The sequence below is a fragment of the Rattus rattus genome, chromosome 11 (genome assembly GCF_011064425.1).
Source record: "Rattus rattus isolate New Zealand chromosome 11, Rrattus_CSIRO_v1, whole genome shotgun sequence".
In the NCBI taxonomy this organism is placed as follows: Eukaryota; Metazoa; Chordata; class Mammalia; order Rodentia; family Muridae; genus Rattus; species Rattus rattus.
This window is the reverse complement of record NC_046164.1, coordinates 60196290-60214522: the sequence shown is the minus strand read 5'-3', so window position 1 is coordinate 60214522 and position 18233 is coordinate 60196290. Positions and strand designations below refer to the sequence as shown.

Below are 18233 nucleotides of genomic sequence, written 5' to 3'. Positions count from 1 at the left end.
AAGGATTCCGAGAAAGGACTGAAAGAGCTTGAAGGGGCTCGAGACCCCATATGAACAACAATGCCAACCAACCAGAGCTTCCAGGGACTAAGCCACTACCCAAAGACTATACATGGACTGACCCTGGGCTCCAACCTCATAGGTAGCAATGAATAGCCTAGTAAGAGCACCAGTGGAAGGGGAAGCCCTTGGTCCTGCCAAGACTGAACGGGATTGTTGGGGGGAGGGCGGTAATGGGGGAGAGGATGGGGAGGGGAACACCCATTTAGAAGGGGATGTTGGCCTGGAAACCAGGAAAGGGAGTAACAATTGAAATGTAAATAAGAAATACCCAATTTAATAAAAATGGAGGAAAAAAAAATAAAAGTGCTCTCAAACCTAGTTTATAACATCTACTTCATTCCAAAAAGGATATTTTGTTATAGTCTGTCAAGTCTGTATTTTACTGAGACAGGAGAGGTTAGCTTTTAATTGTCCTTTCCTTTTATATTTTCGTTCCAAACAGACTGCATCTGTTAGATTACTCAAAGAATTCTTCAAAGGGCTATCTCAACTCCCCTTTAAAAAACCAGTAATTGGTATAATTCAAAACATATAAACTCAAGTCACTCCCACGAAGCCTACGCTTGCTGTGTGAGTAGGACCTGATCCGGGCCCACCCTGTTCTGTACTACTACTTGGCTTTCCTGTTAAGATGCCTGAGGAAGTGCACCATGGAGAAGAAGAGGTGGGGACCTTTGCCTTTCAGGCAGAAATTGCCCAGCTCATGTCCCTCATCTTCAATACATTTTATTCAAACAAGGAGATTTTCCTCCGGGTGTTGATCTCTAATCTTCTGATGCCCTGGACAAGATTCAGTATGAGAGAGAGCCTGATGGACCCTTCCAAGTTGGACAGTGGGAAAGAGCTGAAAATTGACAACATCCCAGACCCTCAGGAATGCACACTGACTTTGGTGGACACAGGCATTAGCAGGACCAAGGCTGACTTCATAAATAACTTGAGAACCATTACTAAGTCTGGTACAAAAGCATTCATGGAGGCTCTCCAGGCTGGTGCAGGCATCTCCATGATTGGGTGGTTTGGTGTCGGATTCTGCTTGGCCTGTATAGTAGCAGAGAGAGTGGTTGTGATCACAAAGCACAATGATGATGAGCAGTATGTCTCTTCTGCTGAGCCCTTCAGCATTTGTGCAGACCATGGTGAGCCCATCGGCTGGGGTTCCAAAGTGATCCTGCACCTCAAAGAACACCACACAGAGTATTTAGAGGAGAGGAGGGTCAAGGTCATGGTAAAGAAACACTCATAGTTCATAGGCTATCCCATCATCCTCTAGCTGGAGAAGGAATGAGAGAAGGAGATCAGTGATAATGAGACAGAGGAAGAGAAAGGTGAGGAAGAGGAGAATGAGCAGAAGCCTAAGATTGAGGATGTGGGATCTAACGAGAAGGATGACCGTGGCAAAGATAAGAAAAAGAAATCGGGGCTGGAGAGATGGTTCAACAGTTAAGAGCATGACTGCTCTTCCAGAGGTTATGAGTTCAATTCCCAGCAACCACATGGTAGCTCACAACCATCTGTAATGGGATCTGATGCCCAATTCTGGGGTGTCTGAAGACAGCTACAAGTGTACTCATATAAATAAAATAAATAAATCTTTAAAAATGAAAAGAAAAAGAAATCAAAGATCAAGGAGAAGTACATTGACCAGGAAGAGCTGAATAAGATGAAGCCTATCTGGACCAGAAATCCGGATGTCACCACTCAAGAGGAATATGGTGAATTTTATAAGAGCCTCACCAATGATTGGGAGGACCACTTGGCAGTCAAGCACTTCTCTGTAGAAGGTCAGTTGAAATTCAGGGGCATTGATCTTCAATCCTCTGAGAGCTCCCTTTGACAAGAAGAAGAAGAAGAAGAAGAAGAAGAAGAAGAAGAAGAAGAAGAAGAAGAAGAAGAAGAAGAAGAAGAGGAGGAGGAGGAGGAGGAGGAGGAGGAGGAGGAGGAGGAGGAGGAGGAGGAGGAGGAGGAGGAGGAGGCAGCAGCAGCAGCAGCAGCAGCAGCAGCAGCAGCACCACCACCACCACCACCACCACCACCACCAACAACAACAACATCAAATTGTATGTATGTCCATCGTGTGTTCATGCATAGCTGTGATGAGCTGATACCTGAGTACCTCAACTTTATCCATGGTGTGGTTGATTCCGAGGACCTGCCTCTGAACATCTCCTGAGAAATACTCCGGCAGAGCAAGATACTAAAACATCTGCAAAAACACTGTGAAGAAGTGCCTTGAGCTCTTCTCTGAGTTGGCTGAAGACAACGAGAACTACAAGAAATTTTATGAGGTGTTCTCCAAGAATTTAAAGCTTGGAATCTATGAGGATTCCACTAACCATTGCTGCCTCTCTGAGCTCCTTTGCTACCACACCTTTCTGTCTGGAAATGAGACGACTTTCTTGTCAGAGTACGCATCTTGCATGAAGGAGACACACAAGTCCATCTACTATATCACTGGTATGTTGGAGCTTGGGTCTGATCAAAGCTGCCTTGCGGGCTTGTGAAATTGGGGAAGGGAGGGGTTTTTTTTGGCCATTGAGTCATATTTAATAATACTGTAGTGAAGAGCAAAGAGCAAGTGGCCAGCTCTGCCTTTGTGGAGCTTGTGTGGAAACCGGGCTTTGAGGTGGTGTATATGACTGGGCCTATTGATGAGTAGTCTGTGCAGCAGCTCAAGGAATTCGATGGAAAGAGCCTGGTCTCAGTGACAAAGGAGGGCCTGGAGCCACCAGAGGATTAGGAAGAGAGGAGAGCAAGGCAAAGTTTGAGAATCTCTGCAAGCTCATGAAGGAGATCTAGGACAAGAAGGTTGAAAAAATGACAATCTCCAATAGGCTTGTGTCTTCACCCTGCTGCATTGTGACAAGCACCTATGGCTGGACAGCCAACCTGGAACAGATCATGAAGGCCCAGGCACTGCGAGACAACACTACAATGGGCTACATGATGACCAAGAAACACCTAGAGATCAACCCTGTCCACCTCATTGTGGAGACCTCCAGCAGAAGACTGAGGCAGATAAAAAAGACAAAGCTGTCAAGGACCTAGTGGTGCTGCTATTTGACACTGCTCTGTTTGCCTCTGGCTTCTCACTTGAGGACCCCCAAACCCACTCCAACCGCATCTACCGCACGATTAAACTAGGCCTGGGTATCAATGAAGATGAGGTCACTGAAGAAGAGCCCAGTGCTGCTCTTCCTGATGAGATGCCCCCAGTGGAGGGTGGTGAGGATGCCTCTCACATGGAAGAAGTGGATTAAAGGCTCCTGGGAAGCCCCTGCCCTCTCTATAGTATCCCAGTGGCTCCCCCAACAGCCCTAACTGGCCCTGACCCACGTACAAGAATCTCTTCTATCTTGTCTTTGTGCCTTAAGGCAGGAAAATTCCCAAAGAATAGCAGGGTTGAGTGTTGTGTATTGTGGTTTTTTGTTTTATTTTGTTCTGAAATTAAAAGTATGTAAAATAAAGATGCAGTTTTATACCAAAAAACCGAGATACAAACTCTACATATACACATGATTCTCTTGCTATTTTTCTTGTTTCATGTATATATTTCCATATCAAAACAAGCTAATCACATCTATTTAAAACATTTTCATGTATAATTGTTTTGGAGAATTAATGATCTAAAATTTAAAATTCAATAATCTTATGGTGTATATCCTTTAGTCTTTGTTAGTTTCTAATATTTATCAAAGACACAAATTTATTCCTATATGTATTTGTTCTTTCTTGCAGAATAAAAGTAGAGTCAAGAACTATGTAAGCTTTACAATGAGACTATGCTGTTTGAATTTAATATAGCATACTGGAAAAGTTCCAAGATTATGGTATCAGAAGCATACCAAACCCATACAGCATTCATTACTAAAATCAACTCTAATCAAAACATAGTCATACTGACCTCTAGTGGTCAGATCTTTAAATTTCACCGATGCTGAAATAGCCAGATAAAATACTGTAAGGAGACATTTTTTTTTTTTAAATCAACAAAATAATAAAGGTAGGAAGCACCTAAAATGTAGAGACAATGAAAGGTCAAAGATTGTTACAAAATATTAATATATTCTAAGTTTTAGTTTGTTTGCATTAAAAACAAACACACACACTGCTTCTCATTTTATTATCATTTATTTAAAGCTTTATTTGTCTTGTATGTGTGGTACACGCATGTTTAGGTCAGAGACTGACAGTGAGCATTTTCACTGATTACTTTAGACCTTACTGTTTGAGACAGGCTCTCAGCGATCCTGAAGCTTGCTACTTTGGTAGGCCAGTGAACCCAAGACCCACTGTCTGGATCATCTCAGCGCCCTCAAGTGCTAGGGCCACAGACAGGTGCAACACCTGACATCCTGTGTGAAATATCAGGCGTGAGTTCAGATCTTCATGCTTGTTCAGCAAGCACTTTACCCAGGAATTGTCCTCATCTCCCAGCTCCTCTAGGGGTTCCCAGAGTACCTACAGAAGACGTAGTTCTGTATGTTCACCAGCCACAAGAATAATGAGCATCAGAAATGACACTAGTGCAAAATAACACCTAGAGATGCAAGGTCTTAGCAAGGTAACAAAAAAGAATGTGCGTTATCTTAATAATGCATAACATTACATAGCTAGGAATTTTGTATATTTGCTTAAAAATATTAGTTTTCTAGGTGCTCTTTCTGTCTATCTCTGTATGTCTCTCAGAATGCACACATTCTTAGCTTGTTTGTGTCCCATGATTAATTAATCTGAAGTAACTTTCTCAAATTAGACATGTTGATTTCAAATTACAGGCACTTACCACCATAGTCATCACTTTAACCAGCAATTAACTGTGTATCTCTACATTTTCAGGAACTAGGGATGAAGCAGGAGAATAATTATGGAACATTCCTAGGATGGAATCCCATAGCACCCTGTCTATGTCTCACTTTACTCATCTTACAAGGAGCTAAAGGTTAAATGAAGTAGAGAGCTTTGGATGGTACGTGGCACATGCAAGACGTCAGTAAAATTTGTTAGTATTAACATATATGGCTAAAGCTCGAAAACAGTAGGGACTAAAAAAAAAAGCCAGTTGCATTTATGGATGTTTATACAGTGGGTGGTTAAATAAGAAAAAAACAGTGCAACACTCATTCGGGAATTTACTCATGTGGATATGCATAAAAATCTGGGCGATGAAAATTAAAGCGTACATTTTAAACGTGATAGTGGAAGGTAGTGACTCGAAAGGAGAAAAAGAGCATCCAATAGGCTTTGAAATGTTCTCTTCTGCTCCCAGTGGATGCTGAAGTGCAGGGAAGAAAAAAAACTTCCCTTCATCCTGAGTCTAAGTTTTTTGAATTATGAGGTAAATCGAGATAAAACTGCAAGGAAACAAAACAAAAACAATCCCAAAACACCGATACAGGATTGCTGGCAAACACGAAATAAGAGAGATTGTCCATGCACAGATAAAACGTGGGTGACAGAACTTATGGAAAGGGGAGAAAAGTCTGAACAAAGTCTCCCGTTGGGAATTTAGTCTGGAGGCAGTTCTTTAACTGATACACTTCACCAATATAGATTTCCAGTATATACGGAACGGGTGGCTGCATTTATGTTTTCCAAGTTATCAGGCAACAGGCCAAATAAGTTTCACATTTTTGCAGTGGTGTGCACTATGCCCCAGTGGAGGCATTCATTTTGAGATAATACTATGTATCTAGTACGTGATCTTAATTAAGGCCGCAAAGTCCTTTTATATGTCGGAGTTCTCTTCTTTTTTTTTTTTTTTTTTTGGTTCTTTTTTTCGGAGCTGGGGACCGAACCCAGGGCCTTGTGCTTCCTAGGCAAGCGCTCTACCACTGAGCTAAATCCCCAACCCCCGGAGTTCTCTTCTGCTCAGAAGAGTTGTTAGGCAGATTTGTAAAGCAGACCAGTAAAGCTGGAGCACCTCCAAGCGGCCGCAGCCTAATTTGACCCCGCCTTTCTCTTCCCAGGTCCCCCAGACTGTCTTCGTCGCGGGCAGGCAGTTCCGGTCGAGACCCACAGCCTCCAAAGACACCCTCCAAAAAGGCTGACATCCTCAAGTCCCGAGTGGGTCTCGCGCGACATCTCCCAAACGTCTCCTTCGCTCAGGATTTACCCGTCAGGCAACCGGGGCGGGCTCAACGCGGCAGTCCTCCGCTTTCTCCCTTCACTCCCAACCGCAGGATCCCGCAACAGGTCTAAGCGTCACCAGTTTAATTCAGAAAGTTGAATGCCCACTTCAGGTGTGCGCCTTGACAGGACCACTTCCGGTCGCGTCCATGCTTTCACATAAGCACCTCTTCCTATTGGGAGAGCGGCAGGCCACACCCTAGGCGCATGCGTCCCAGCAGCGTGGGGGGGGCGGAATTGGGGGGTGGAGTCAGATCGGGGTAGTCCGACACTGCCTCCGGCCCAAGTCTCGCGAGGTTCGTCCTCCCGCGAGAGTTGTTTGAAAACTCTGGCGGTAACTACACCCTTGGACCCTCGCGGGCCAGTCTGTAGAAACTAAGTCCTTTGCGGATCGGGAGCTACAGCCACTCTCTGGCAGCTCTCATCCGGCGCCATGGCAGCGCAGAAGAAGCGGCTTTCTGTGAAGGAGGCTTTTCAGCTGGCGCAGCAGCCGCACCAGAACCAGGCGAAGCTGGTAGTCGCGCTGAGCCGCACGTACGGCGCGGTAAGCGGCCTGGCCTCGGCTCCCGGGCTCAACTTTTTGCCTTTGCGCGACCCGCGTCGGTGCTCTGAGGTTTGCCCGAGGTGTTCTGGTCTCAGCCAGTGATCGGAACTCCTGGCGTCTGCCACACGGGGCCTCCTCCCTCACTCCCCCGCCAGGGGTGGGATGCGGGGAGCGGTCCGTTATCCAGTTCCGCAGTCTAGTCTGCGCTGTGAATCGTAGATGCTTCTCTTTCCTTTGGTTTCCCTAGTTCATCTCAGGAAATCGATCAAGTTGTTTCAACCAACTCCTGAGCTTAAAGTCAAGTTCATTTCACCAACTAGCAAAGTCATAAGGGCCTGGTCTTTCCCGTTCATGTTAATTGTGCACCCAGTGGAGCCGTGGGAATTATAGGACAGCGAATGTGAGGAAGATAAATTGTTTTGGAGTTCAAGAAAAGTTAAGTACATATAAAAGTGATTAAGGGTATGGAGCAAGATGTGGAAGTTAAGCCACAAGGAAATTGATAGATATTAGAAAGGCCCAAATAAAGGAAATACAAAAGCTATTGATTTTGAATTATTCTTGCCAAAGCTTGTTTTACATTAATCCGGTAAGAAAAATATTGATAATCCAAAGGCGTTGAGGGAAAAACGAGATCATTTTACAGTGTTCAAATTTATGCTTTGTGCTTTCTCAGAGGTACATATATGCTGAAGAGAAGGTTGGCCAGATTTATTTCCCCTTTCCTGGTTTGGATAATTGATAGTTTATTAAGAAATATTATAGCTTGACCTATAACGTATTATGGCAGAGTTGGGAATAAAGACTTTTTACTAATGCAGCTTATGGAGGTGTTTCTTCTTTCAGGTTGATGATAAAACAGCTTTTCAGGAAGAGTTTGTTCATTACCTTAAATATGCTATGGTGGTACATAAACGTGAGCCTGCTGTGGAGAGGGTCATGGACTTCACAGCCAAGTTCGTTACTTCATTTCACCAGTCTGATGAGGAAGAAGAAGAGGAAGAGAAAGATGGTGGCATTTTAAATTATTTGTTTACTTTTCTCTTGAAGGTACTGTGAAAGCTAGTACTTTGGGGAAGTAATATATTTGGCTATGTTTGTTATTTTCCACAGTGAAATATCAGCGATAGAGAAAAATGTATGTGAAGAAGTCTTTTATGGAAACCTTAACTGTCATTAAGATAAAAGAATAATTCCAGTATTAAAATTTTAAATTTAAATGTTTAAATTCTCACTTTTGTTGTAAATGATCTCTGCCATTATGTAAAAAAATTCCTACAGAAAGGGATATATTTATTTTGTGACAGTAAATAGTTTTTTCAGACTACTTGAGAGTATAAGATCTATCTAGATAACATCTTTGCAAGTAATGACTTGCTATTGTCTTATTTTTATGTTTTTCTGTAATGCTAGGGATTACATCTAACTTTAACCTGCTGGTTCATTGATGTACCTATCTTTTTACTCTGTTTTGAGACAGGATTTCTTTAAGTTGCCCATATTGTCCTTGGAGTTACTTTGTGTCCCAAACAAGCCTTGAACTTGTACTGCTTTTCTCTGGTATTGTAGGCCTACAGTATCTACTGGGGTATATTGTCAACTTTTAATTTTGAATATAGGGTTAAAATGATACTGGCTGCTTAAGAGTGGAATGTGACTAGGAGTAACTTTTGATTTGTTTTGTGTAGTCTCATGAAGCAAACAGCAGTGCAGTCAGATTTAGAGCATGCCAGCTCATTAATAAACTTCTTGGGAATATGCCAGAAAATGCCCAAATTGATGATGACTTATTTGATAAAATCAATGAAGCCATGCTTATTAGATTGAAAGATAAAATTCCAAATGTCAGAATACAAGCGGTTTTGGCTCTTTCTCGACTCCAAGATCCCAAGGACCATGATTGCCCGGTAGTTGACGGTATGTATGCTTTCCTAAGTCTTGTTTCCGTATGCTGACTTTGTTGTTTTTCAGCATTTGGATTTTATGTGTGTGTACATTTGAGTGTGTGGGTGTGTACATTCATGTGGAAGCCAGAGGTTATAATCAGATGTCCTTAGTTGCTCTACACCTTGTTTTTTTGAGACAGCGTCTCATTAACTCTAGAGCTCACCTACTCAGACCAGCTGGTCAGGAAGCCTCAGGAAGCCCTGGCTCCTTATCCCAGTATTAAGGTCATGGTTGCTGCCACTGGGACTGCTTTTCATGAGAGTCCTGGGCATTGGAACATCAGATCTCATGCTTGTGCAACAATACTGTACCAGCAGATCCACTTTCCTAACGTAGTACCGAAGGTTATGAATTAATTATACATGTCTATGTTATGGAAGAATCAACCCAGCAACTTCAAATGAAAGCATATCACCCTGACTCTGCCCTGCTCTTCAGTTGTATTTATTTCTCTCAGAGGTGGAAATAATTACATGAATTTTGAATTAATTGCCCTGTTTAATGTAAAAAATTACATTTTAAACAATCACATTTTGTCTCAATGTTAAATTTTGTGTGCTATTTTTTTGTGTGTGTGAGTCAAACTATATTTTTGTGTCTTTTTCCCCTCAAATTTATTCCTAATTTTAGCATTCATTTAGGGTGATACATATTTATTTTTGCTATATTTTAATGTTTTATTTTTATGTAGTTTATCCTGAATGGTGATAACCCTTTTAGTTGTTTGCAATTACTCTGCTTTAAAAACAGTGTTAGAGGCAACTGTGCCATGGCTTTAATCCCAGCACTCTGAAGGCTGAGGCAGGCAGATCTCCTGGGTTTAACTTAGACTAGTCTATGGAGTGAGTTCCAGGACAGACATGGTTACACAGACAAACTCTTTATCTCACAAACCCAAAGGAAAGTTAGGACTTTACTTATTCATGCCTTTGGTGCATAGATGAAAGGGTTTGTAAAGTTATGCTTAGAGATAGACTTATGGGTTCCACTTTATTAGGGTAGGTGGTAAAGTATTCTAAAAATGTTATTTACTTTCTGATATTGTCAGTCATGGGACGTAAAGGTATGCATTGATCCACATCCTCTTTAGTTTTAGCACATTTTAAAGTCTGATGCTCTATATTTAAAAACACATTCTCAAAATTAAAAGTGTAAAGTCAAATGTGAACCTTCATAGTTTCCCTTCTGAATAGCTATACTAACTGTATAGAAGTTGATTAAATTGAATAGTCTTTGGGACTGGGTAATTTCCAGGTTTTGGGTTTTTTTTTGTAACATTTTATAGTAAAATTTAAAGTAAATCAAAATAACAGGTCCTTATATAAAACCATATCAACTTAAATTCCCTCCTCCAATCGTCATCTGACTTTTGGGTTTAATTTTCAATCACAATATATTTAATAATTTTTTAATTTTATATTCAGAAGGAAATGCTAATTTTTTTGCTAGAAGTGAATAAAGATAATATCTCTTATTTAAAAATGAAAGAATGTGGAACTTTTATGACTTAACATTATTAATGTTAAAATGTATTGCTTTATTTTTTAAGCATACGTTACTTTGATCGAAAATGATTCAAATCCGGAAGTTAGGCGTACAGTGTTATCTTGTATTGCACCATCAGCAAAGACTTTGCCAAAAATTGTAGAACGTACAAAGGACATAAAGGATATTGTCAGAAAGCTGGCTTATCAGGTGAGTTCAGTGTCTTATGTTGTCATGGTTTTGAAAGATGAGCCTATTTTTGGTATTTGGAAAAAACTTGGTAATAATGATTTCTTTTTCCAGTTAGGACTTTTGAAGAATATAGGTAACTTAAGAGTAGTATTCTTATAGTAAGCATATTAACAGATAATTTTAAAAATTGGGTTAACTTATAGAAGAATGCAGTATTCATAAGACATCTCTAAAGTGTATTGAAATTAATGGCCGTCTTTCACCTTTTTAAGGTGTTAGCTGAAAAAGTTCATATGAGAGCTCTGTCCATTGCTCAGAGAGTACTGCTTCTTCAGCAAGGTCTCAGTGACAGATCAGGTAAGATACACATCTTTGTAAACATTGGAGAAATGAGGCTTGAATTTCATAAAACTATCATTTCCATAAATAAGTTGAAACACTTTGGGGTTAAAGACGTTGGTGTTTTGAAGGCATTTCTTTCAAACGTCTGTGATTTAGGGAGGGGAAGACTATTCTAAATCTTATGCAGTTACTTCTGCAAAAGTCTGATAGAATCTTTTTACCTCATCTTTCTTAAATAGTACTGTCCCATTTTTCTATTATTTAACATAAATGTATTCTGTGCATCACAATTAGGAATGAGCAGACCAGTATAATGCCCCACCTTCTTATCTGTTAAACTAGGGATTCTGTTTTTCTGAAGGATGTTTTAAAAATTCTTAACTCTTATGAAGCCATGTAGTCTCAGTTTTGCTGTACCAGGAAAGCACAATTGAATTTGTGAGTATTGTCAGAGGACTGATTAGGATGCCCTTAGTCACCTATGTAGTGACTCCTTTGGGGGTGCCTAACAACCCTTAAATAGTAGTTGCCTAAAACCATCAGAAAACACATATTTACATTACGATTCATAACAGTAGCAAAATTTTAGCTATGAAGTAACAATGAAAATAATTTAATAGTTGGGGATTGCCACAGCATGAGGAACTGTATTAAAGGGCCACAGTATTATGTGGGTTTGAGAATCACTTCTTAAATGATAAAAATAAAGTTTGTTTAGTAAAGTATATTGTGGTTCAATACTGCAAATCAAATTCATGTAATAGTTGGAGTGAATGAACAAGTGAAATGACAGATTTCACACATGCTGTGCATGATGTTCAGTTAGGAGACAATATAAAGACATTTCCCTTAGGACTTCTCGATATAGGAGTTTGTTTTTTTAATGGCTGATCTCCATTTGCATTTGAAACAAACATTGTCATGACTTTAGTAATATTGCATCTTTTTCATTAACATGCTTTGTTCTACCTATAATTTCTATTTGAATCGTAAATTCAGTGTTAGCAGTGATTTGCTACAAGTTAAGATGGGGCTGATACAGGGAAAAAGGTCTAGAATGTGCATCATTTAACTATGTAAATGGCTCACCAGATGCTGTGAAACAAGCTGTGCAGAAGCATCTTCTCCAAGGCTGGTTGCGTTTTACTGAAGGAAATATCCTAGAGTTGCTTCATCGGTTAGATGTGGAAAATTCTTCTGATGTAGCAGTCTCCGTTCTCCATTCCTTATTCTCAATGAGTCCTCTCAGTGAGCTGGTGGGAATTTGTAAAAATGATGATGGCAGGTATATAAAGACTTCTTTATTTAAATCGTACAGAGTTTTAAATTGAACCTATGCACTGAAAAGTGAATTTGTCTTCCCTCAGTACCTTTTATCTGTCCCTCTTCCCTTCAGTGAGTGTCTTTCTTCCTTCTGGTATAAGGATTCAGTACTTTTTGTCAGGCATTGCAAGGTTGTGCCCTTTCATTTTGCAATTTTGATTTTTGCATTACATCCACTGAAAAACACCCCAAATATACGAGTTCTTGCCTCGTTAACTCATTTGAAACTTTATCTTTTGCCTTTTTTCAGTCTAAGGTTTTTTTTTCCTTTTCATTCTTTTTGGGTGGGTAAATTAATGATTTAGTAATTAAAAGACTTAGTAATTGAAAGAAATCTTCCTCTTATGTCTATTCTTGTTGTTTTTCAACTGCATGTAAAGATAATACTTTCTCTTATTCTCTTCCATATGAAGGAAGTTGATTCCGGTGGAAACATTAACTCCTGAAATTGCTTTGTACTGGTGCACCCTTTGTGAGTATTTGAAGTCAAAGGGAGATGAAGGTGAAGAATTTTTGGAGCAGATTTTGCCAGAGCCTGCAGTATACGCAGAATACTTAGTGAGGTAAAGTTTTTCTTTTGGTTTGAACTGTACTTAATGTCACTTTAATTACCAATTTCATAGTGTTCTTATTCAATATCAGAGGAAACCATTTAGAAACTATTTTTGTATAAAAAGGTATGAATGGATATGTTTATTGAGGAATCTGTTGCGTGGTTAGTATACAGAAAGTGTACAGTCAGGGCCTTACTATCCCTGCCACAGTGACTCAATATTAGCTGATTAGTGTAACTTTTCCCTGATAAAATTTCACTGACTTTTTCTTGAATTTTATCTAATATTCATATATAACAAAGTTTTAAAAAATTATCCTTTATTTGCAAGCTGTACAAAACAGATATTATGATGATTAGATTTGGTGCATGGACCAGTGTCTTAGGTTAGGGTTTTAATGGCTGGGAAGAGATACCATGACCAAGGCAACTCTCGTAAGGACAACATTTAATTGGGGCTGTCTTACAGGTTCAGAGGTTCAGTCCAGTATCATCAAGGCGGGAGCATGGCAGCCTCCAGGCAGGCATGGTGCAGGCAGAGCTGAGAGTTCTACATCCTCATCTGAAGGCTGCTAGGAGAACAGTAGCTTCCAGGCTGCTAGGATGAGGTTCTTAAAGCTCATGCTGAGAGTGGTACATCTACTCTATACTAGTGCCACCACTCTCTGAGCCAAGCATGTACAAACCATCACAACTAGTTTCAGAATCATAGGATGTGGATGTATGGCCAGTTTTAGTATAAGTATTTTTCAATTAATAACATTAAAAATAAAATAAACTTGTATAAAATAAAACAACTTATATAACTTTAAAAGTTTTATTTTTTCTAAATTATCTGTCTTGATACACATGTTGGCCAGTTTTATGTCAATTTAACCCTGAAGTCATTTTGGAAGAGAGAACCTTAGCTGGAAAAATGCCCCAGTAGATTGGCCTGTGGGCAAGCCCATTTTCTTGATTGATGTTTTCTTTGGGTGAGCCCAGCTCAATGTGGGCTATGCTATCCATGGTCTGGTGGTGCTGGGTTTAATAGGAAATCAGGCTGAACAAGCCCTGGGGAACAAACAAGTAAGCTGCATTCTTCAATAGTCTGCATCGCCTTTTGCTTCCAGTTTTCTGCCCTGTATGAGTTCCTTCACTGATGGACTGTGATATGTAACAGGAAGTAAACCATTCCCTTCCCAAGTTTCTATTGGTCATGGTGTTTTATCACAATAGAAGCTCAACTAAGACAATATAATTCTACTTGACTGTAAAATTTTATAAAAAAATATTCTTGTCAGAATTCAAATGTAGAGGTAAATTTATTCTTTGCTTCCCTAGTCCCATCAATCATTGTAGAGTTAAACAGCTAAATAATTTAGTATATTTGTTGTCAAATCTCTTTCTATACATGTTTTAAATGCACATAGAGGTTTCAGTTTTTAAAATATAGCATATTGTATATGTACTGTTTTCCAGTTTTTAAAATTTTTGAACCCTATGCAAAATTATTGTGTTGTTATTGTACTATTTTATAGTGCCTCATGTGTGCTATGTAAGTGCTCTCTCACTGATTGACACCTACTTTATTAATTCTGTTTGCTTTAGTTACATCCAGGGCTTCCCAGTAGTTAATGAAGAACAGAAAAGTGATTTTACCTACATTGGAAATTTGATGACAAGAGAATTCATAGGTCAACAATTGATTCTAATTATAAAATCTTTGGATACTAGTGAGGAAGGAGGAAGGTATGTCTAAATGTTAATATCGACCTAATTTCCTTTAGTTTCATGTATTTAGGAACCTACCTTGGTTTAATTTTTAAAAGATAATGATTCTGATTTTAATTTTAGTGTTACTACCAATAATGAAGATATTATATCCTTTGATTAATCAGGTTTTTTAAACAATGAATTTTGTTTGATAATTTTATACATATATACAATATATCTTGATCATATCCACCTCAAGACTATTCCCACTCCTTTGATGCTCAACATGTTCCTTCTACCTTAAGCTCCCCCAGCCCTGAATGTGCCTGGGTATGTGGCCTTCAACCAGAACATTAGGCGGCCTACTGCCAGCTGCACCCCAGAAGAAAAATGATTCTCTCTCCTCCAGTAGCTATTAACTGTCAATACCTTCTCAGCTGGGGTATTGGGCCTGGGTACTGGAATGTTGACTGGCAGCTGAGTTCATGAGTGTAACAGTTAAGTTTTGCCTAGAGGGTGGAATCATTACTCCTCCCCATCTGGCTAATTTCTTATATTTAAATACAGTTTTGTTATGATTAGATGTAAATATCCTAGCTTTCCAAAACTGTATCTAATTGTATGTAATTGTTTGTACTATACTTGTATACATATGGCAATCCATATACATATGTGTGTTTGTTTATACCATCATTTCCAGAGAAATGAAGTGAACTACAGCATTATTAGGGCTACTATATTATTACATGTTTTCTAGCTTTATTATGACTTTCTAGGACCTCCGTCAGATTTGTAGTCTAATGTTTACTGGAATATATGTGGCACATGATGAAGTATGTATGCATGTATATATGGCTATATATGTATAGAATTCTAGTATAATTAGTATGGAATAAGTAACTTCAGATTTTTTGGTTTATTATTTTTTTAAAAGATCAGGGTATAGATAGAACTATATAATTTTTATGTGTATTTATAAATAAATTTACAGAATATGAGATTTTTTTTTTTAGCCTAAAGTCTGTATGTATAGAATTTGTACCTATACTTATAAACAGAAGTAAAAACTAAGATAATGTAAAGGGAAATGTTAGAATGTATTTTCAGGTGGCAAGATGGTTCATTGGGCAAAGGTGCTTGGTGCCAAACCCAGTGACTTTCATTTGATCCTTATGACCCACAGGGTAGAAGGAGAAAACTAACTTCTGCAATTTCTTCTCTGATCTCCACATTCAGGACCAGGCATGAGTGTGCCCACTCACATATACACACACAAAAAATGTTTAAAAATATATACAGTGCATTTTGTCATAATGGTAGTTAAATTAAAATAGATTGTTTTGATTACAGGAAACGACTGCTGGCTATTTTGCAAGAGACGCTTACTCTGCCTACAACCCCGATATCTTTGTTTTCTTTTATTGTTGAGAGACTCCTCCACATTGTCACAGATGATAGTAAAAGGATACAGATTGTAAGTGCTTTTCTTTGATGAAGATAAGTTTGGCTAGTGACATTAAGGAGTATTAATTTCTCTTTATCACCCTTGTTTTTAATGTGTTAGTGTTTATTGTTCAACATGTTACAAAATGAAAAGTAGATCTTTCTCACACACAGTTTAAAATGTCTTCCTTTCTTAGCATGCCTGTTACTCTGTTTAGTCAGCACAGCAGGTGTGTGAGGAAGGAACAAGAGGTTTGCTTAGTCATTCTCAGATGGGGAGCAGTCATTGTGAACTAGTGAGCAAGTGATTCTGAGGAAGGTCATCATTATCATTGCTTATTATCACTTCTATATTTGGTATGGTTTTTGCTCTACAGAACTGAGGAAGGAGTTAAGAATTTTAGGCAGAAAATTTTAGATATAGAGAGTAATCTTAGGGTTCAATATTTCATTTTTTACTACACTAGGGATAATTTGTCTTTGGTGTCTATGCAATTTAAAAATTGTTACTTTTTAGTCAAATAATACATTTGACTAGATGATTCAGTTTTATTGTTCAGTCTTTGTATTAGTTGCTGTCTTGTTGCTATGACCATAAATACCTGTTTTAATAATTACTATTGTCAACTTGACAAGATCTGGAATAAAGGAGAGGACAAACCTGGGTGTGACTGTGAGAGATTCTAGATTGGGTGAGGTGTGAGTGGTCCATTTTAGAGACCATGGTTCTGAGTTTACAAAGTAAACTGAGTATCAACTTTCCTCTTCCTTCTCTTCCTTCATTCCTTCCCTTCCCTTTCCTTCTCCCCTCCCTTCCCCTTTCTTTTCAACTGTATAATGCACTATGACTAGGTACTTCTTGCTCCTTAAGTTGTTTTTGCCACAGCAATGAGAAAAGTAACTAACACAACTGACAAGAAGCAATTTAGGGAGGAAATGGGGAAGGGAAAGAAAAGCATGGAGGGAGGGTTTGTTTTGGCACGAGGGTACAGTCTGTCATGGTGGCAAAGGCATGGTGTTGAGAAAACTGGTAGACAGGAGCGTGAGGCAATTGGTCACTCACATTTTGTTCCCAGGGAGCAGAGAGATGAATCTAGTGCTCAGATTGTTTGCTTTTTTACTCAGCATAATACTGCGACTTGTGGGATGGTCATGCCCACATTTAGTCTCCCCTCAGTTAAACCTCTCTGAAAACACCCTCACTGGCATGTCCAAAGGTGTGTTTCCTGAGTGATTACAAATCCAGCCAGATTAGCAAATTAGGTCAGCCTGTATTGTTATATGTATGTCTATAAGTACTATTTAGAATTCGATGTAGCAGTCCTCATTTGCTACTATAAAGCAGAGATTACAGCTTGTACTTTGAATTATAAATTTTATCAGGTCACAGAAATTATCTCAGAGATTCGTGCACCCATTGTTACTGTTCATGTTGATCCATCTGATACAAGAAAGAAAGAACTCAAGGTAAGTCTCTTCTAAATTAATGAAGTCCTTTAGTAATGTCATTGTTTCCTCTTGCTATACTGTTTCGAAGTGTTCTCATGAAGCCAAGTCAATAGATATTAACACTGAAGGACATGAAATTGTTACCAGATTATAACAGATTTTCTAATCTGTTTCAGGAACATGAAATCTTAATGTTTGATTGCTTAAATCCCGAGTCTTTGAGATATTGTGACAGATTTTCATATTAATTTTTACTTTGTGAGGATGATCAATTTCTTATTTTAGATGGCTGAAATAAAAGTTAAACTTATCGAGGCTAAAGAAGCTTTGGAAAATTGCATTGCTGTACAAGATTTTGATCAGGCATCAAAATTAAAAGAAGAAATAAAAACATTGGAAGATGCCAGAATAAACCTGTTAAAAGAGACAGAACAACTTGAGATTAAAGAAGTCCAAACAGAAAAGGTATATATCATTTTTCATACTAAATTTTAACTACTCTTATCTCAACAAACCTTATTTTTGTTAATTCATTAAACTGCCAGGATTTATTTATTTTGGAGGGAGTTGTGACAATACCATGAATAAAAATGAAAACATAGACTTTATTTTTAAAATTTCTGTTTTATATTTTTAATTTGTGGTGTTTGAGACAGTCTCACTTTTTAGCCCTTGCTGGTCTGGAACTCAAAATGTAGACCAAGCTGGCCTCGAACTAACAGTTACCCATTTATCTATGCCTCTGCCTTCCTGGTGCTGGGATTAAGGGATGTTATGCCATCACACTAGGCCAAACATTTTTGGACTTTAAAAAATACATTTAATTTTTATAGCTAGGACTTGTTTCCCTACTACTCCCTGGGATTTGAATAGTTTCTCCCTTCCTGGGGAAACTAGTTTTCTAGCGGTTTACTTGGAAGTTTTATTTATTTTTCTTGAATGGTCTAAAAAGGAATTGCAACCATCTTTCCCTTTTGTGGGAGGTCTGTAGACTTTCTGTTGTTAAGAAAAAAAAATACTTTAGCTGAGATTTGATATCTTCCTTGGTAAATGTGCATATGCATGTTA

General features: G+C 38.7%; 1 protein-coding gene and 1 pseudogene across 1 annotated transcript in view; both read left to right on the top strand.

The window, feature by feature from the left end:
• Positions 1-694: 694 nt before the first annotated feature.
• On the top strand, positions 695-3323 carry LOC116912757 (annotated as a pseudogene).
• A 3192-nt stretch (positions 3324-6515) lies between these two features.
• Positions 6516-18233, top strand: part of Ncapg (non-SMC condensin I complex subunit G) — a 31977-nt gene continuing 20259 nt past the window's right edge. Inside the window, exons 1-11 of the mRNA XM_032916207.1 lie at positions 6516-6736; positions 7583-7786; positions 8425-8653; positions 10233-10378; positions 10633-10717; positions 11795-11987; positions 12439-12588; positions 14169-14309; positions 15624-15747; positions 17100-17183; positions 17451-17630. Coding sequence (XP_032772098.1) covers positions 6626-6736; positions 7583-7786; positions 8425-8653; positions 10233-10378; positions 10633-10717; positions 11795-11987; positions 12439-12588; positions 14169-14309; positions 15624-15747; positions 17100-17183; positions 17451-17630 — 1647 coding nt within the window. The 5' untranslated portion in view covers positions 6516-6625. The remainder of the gene's footprint in view (positions 6737-7582; positions 7787-8424; positions 8654-10232; positions 10379-10632; positions 10718-11794; positions 11988-12438; positions 12589-14168; positions 14310-15623; positions 15748-17099; positions 17184-17450; positions 17631-18233) is intronic.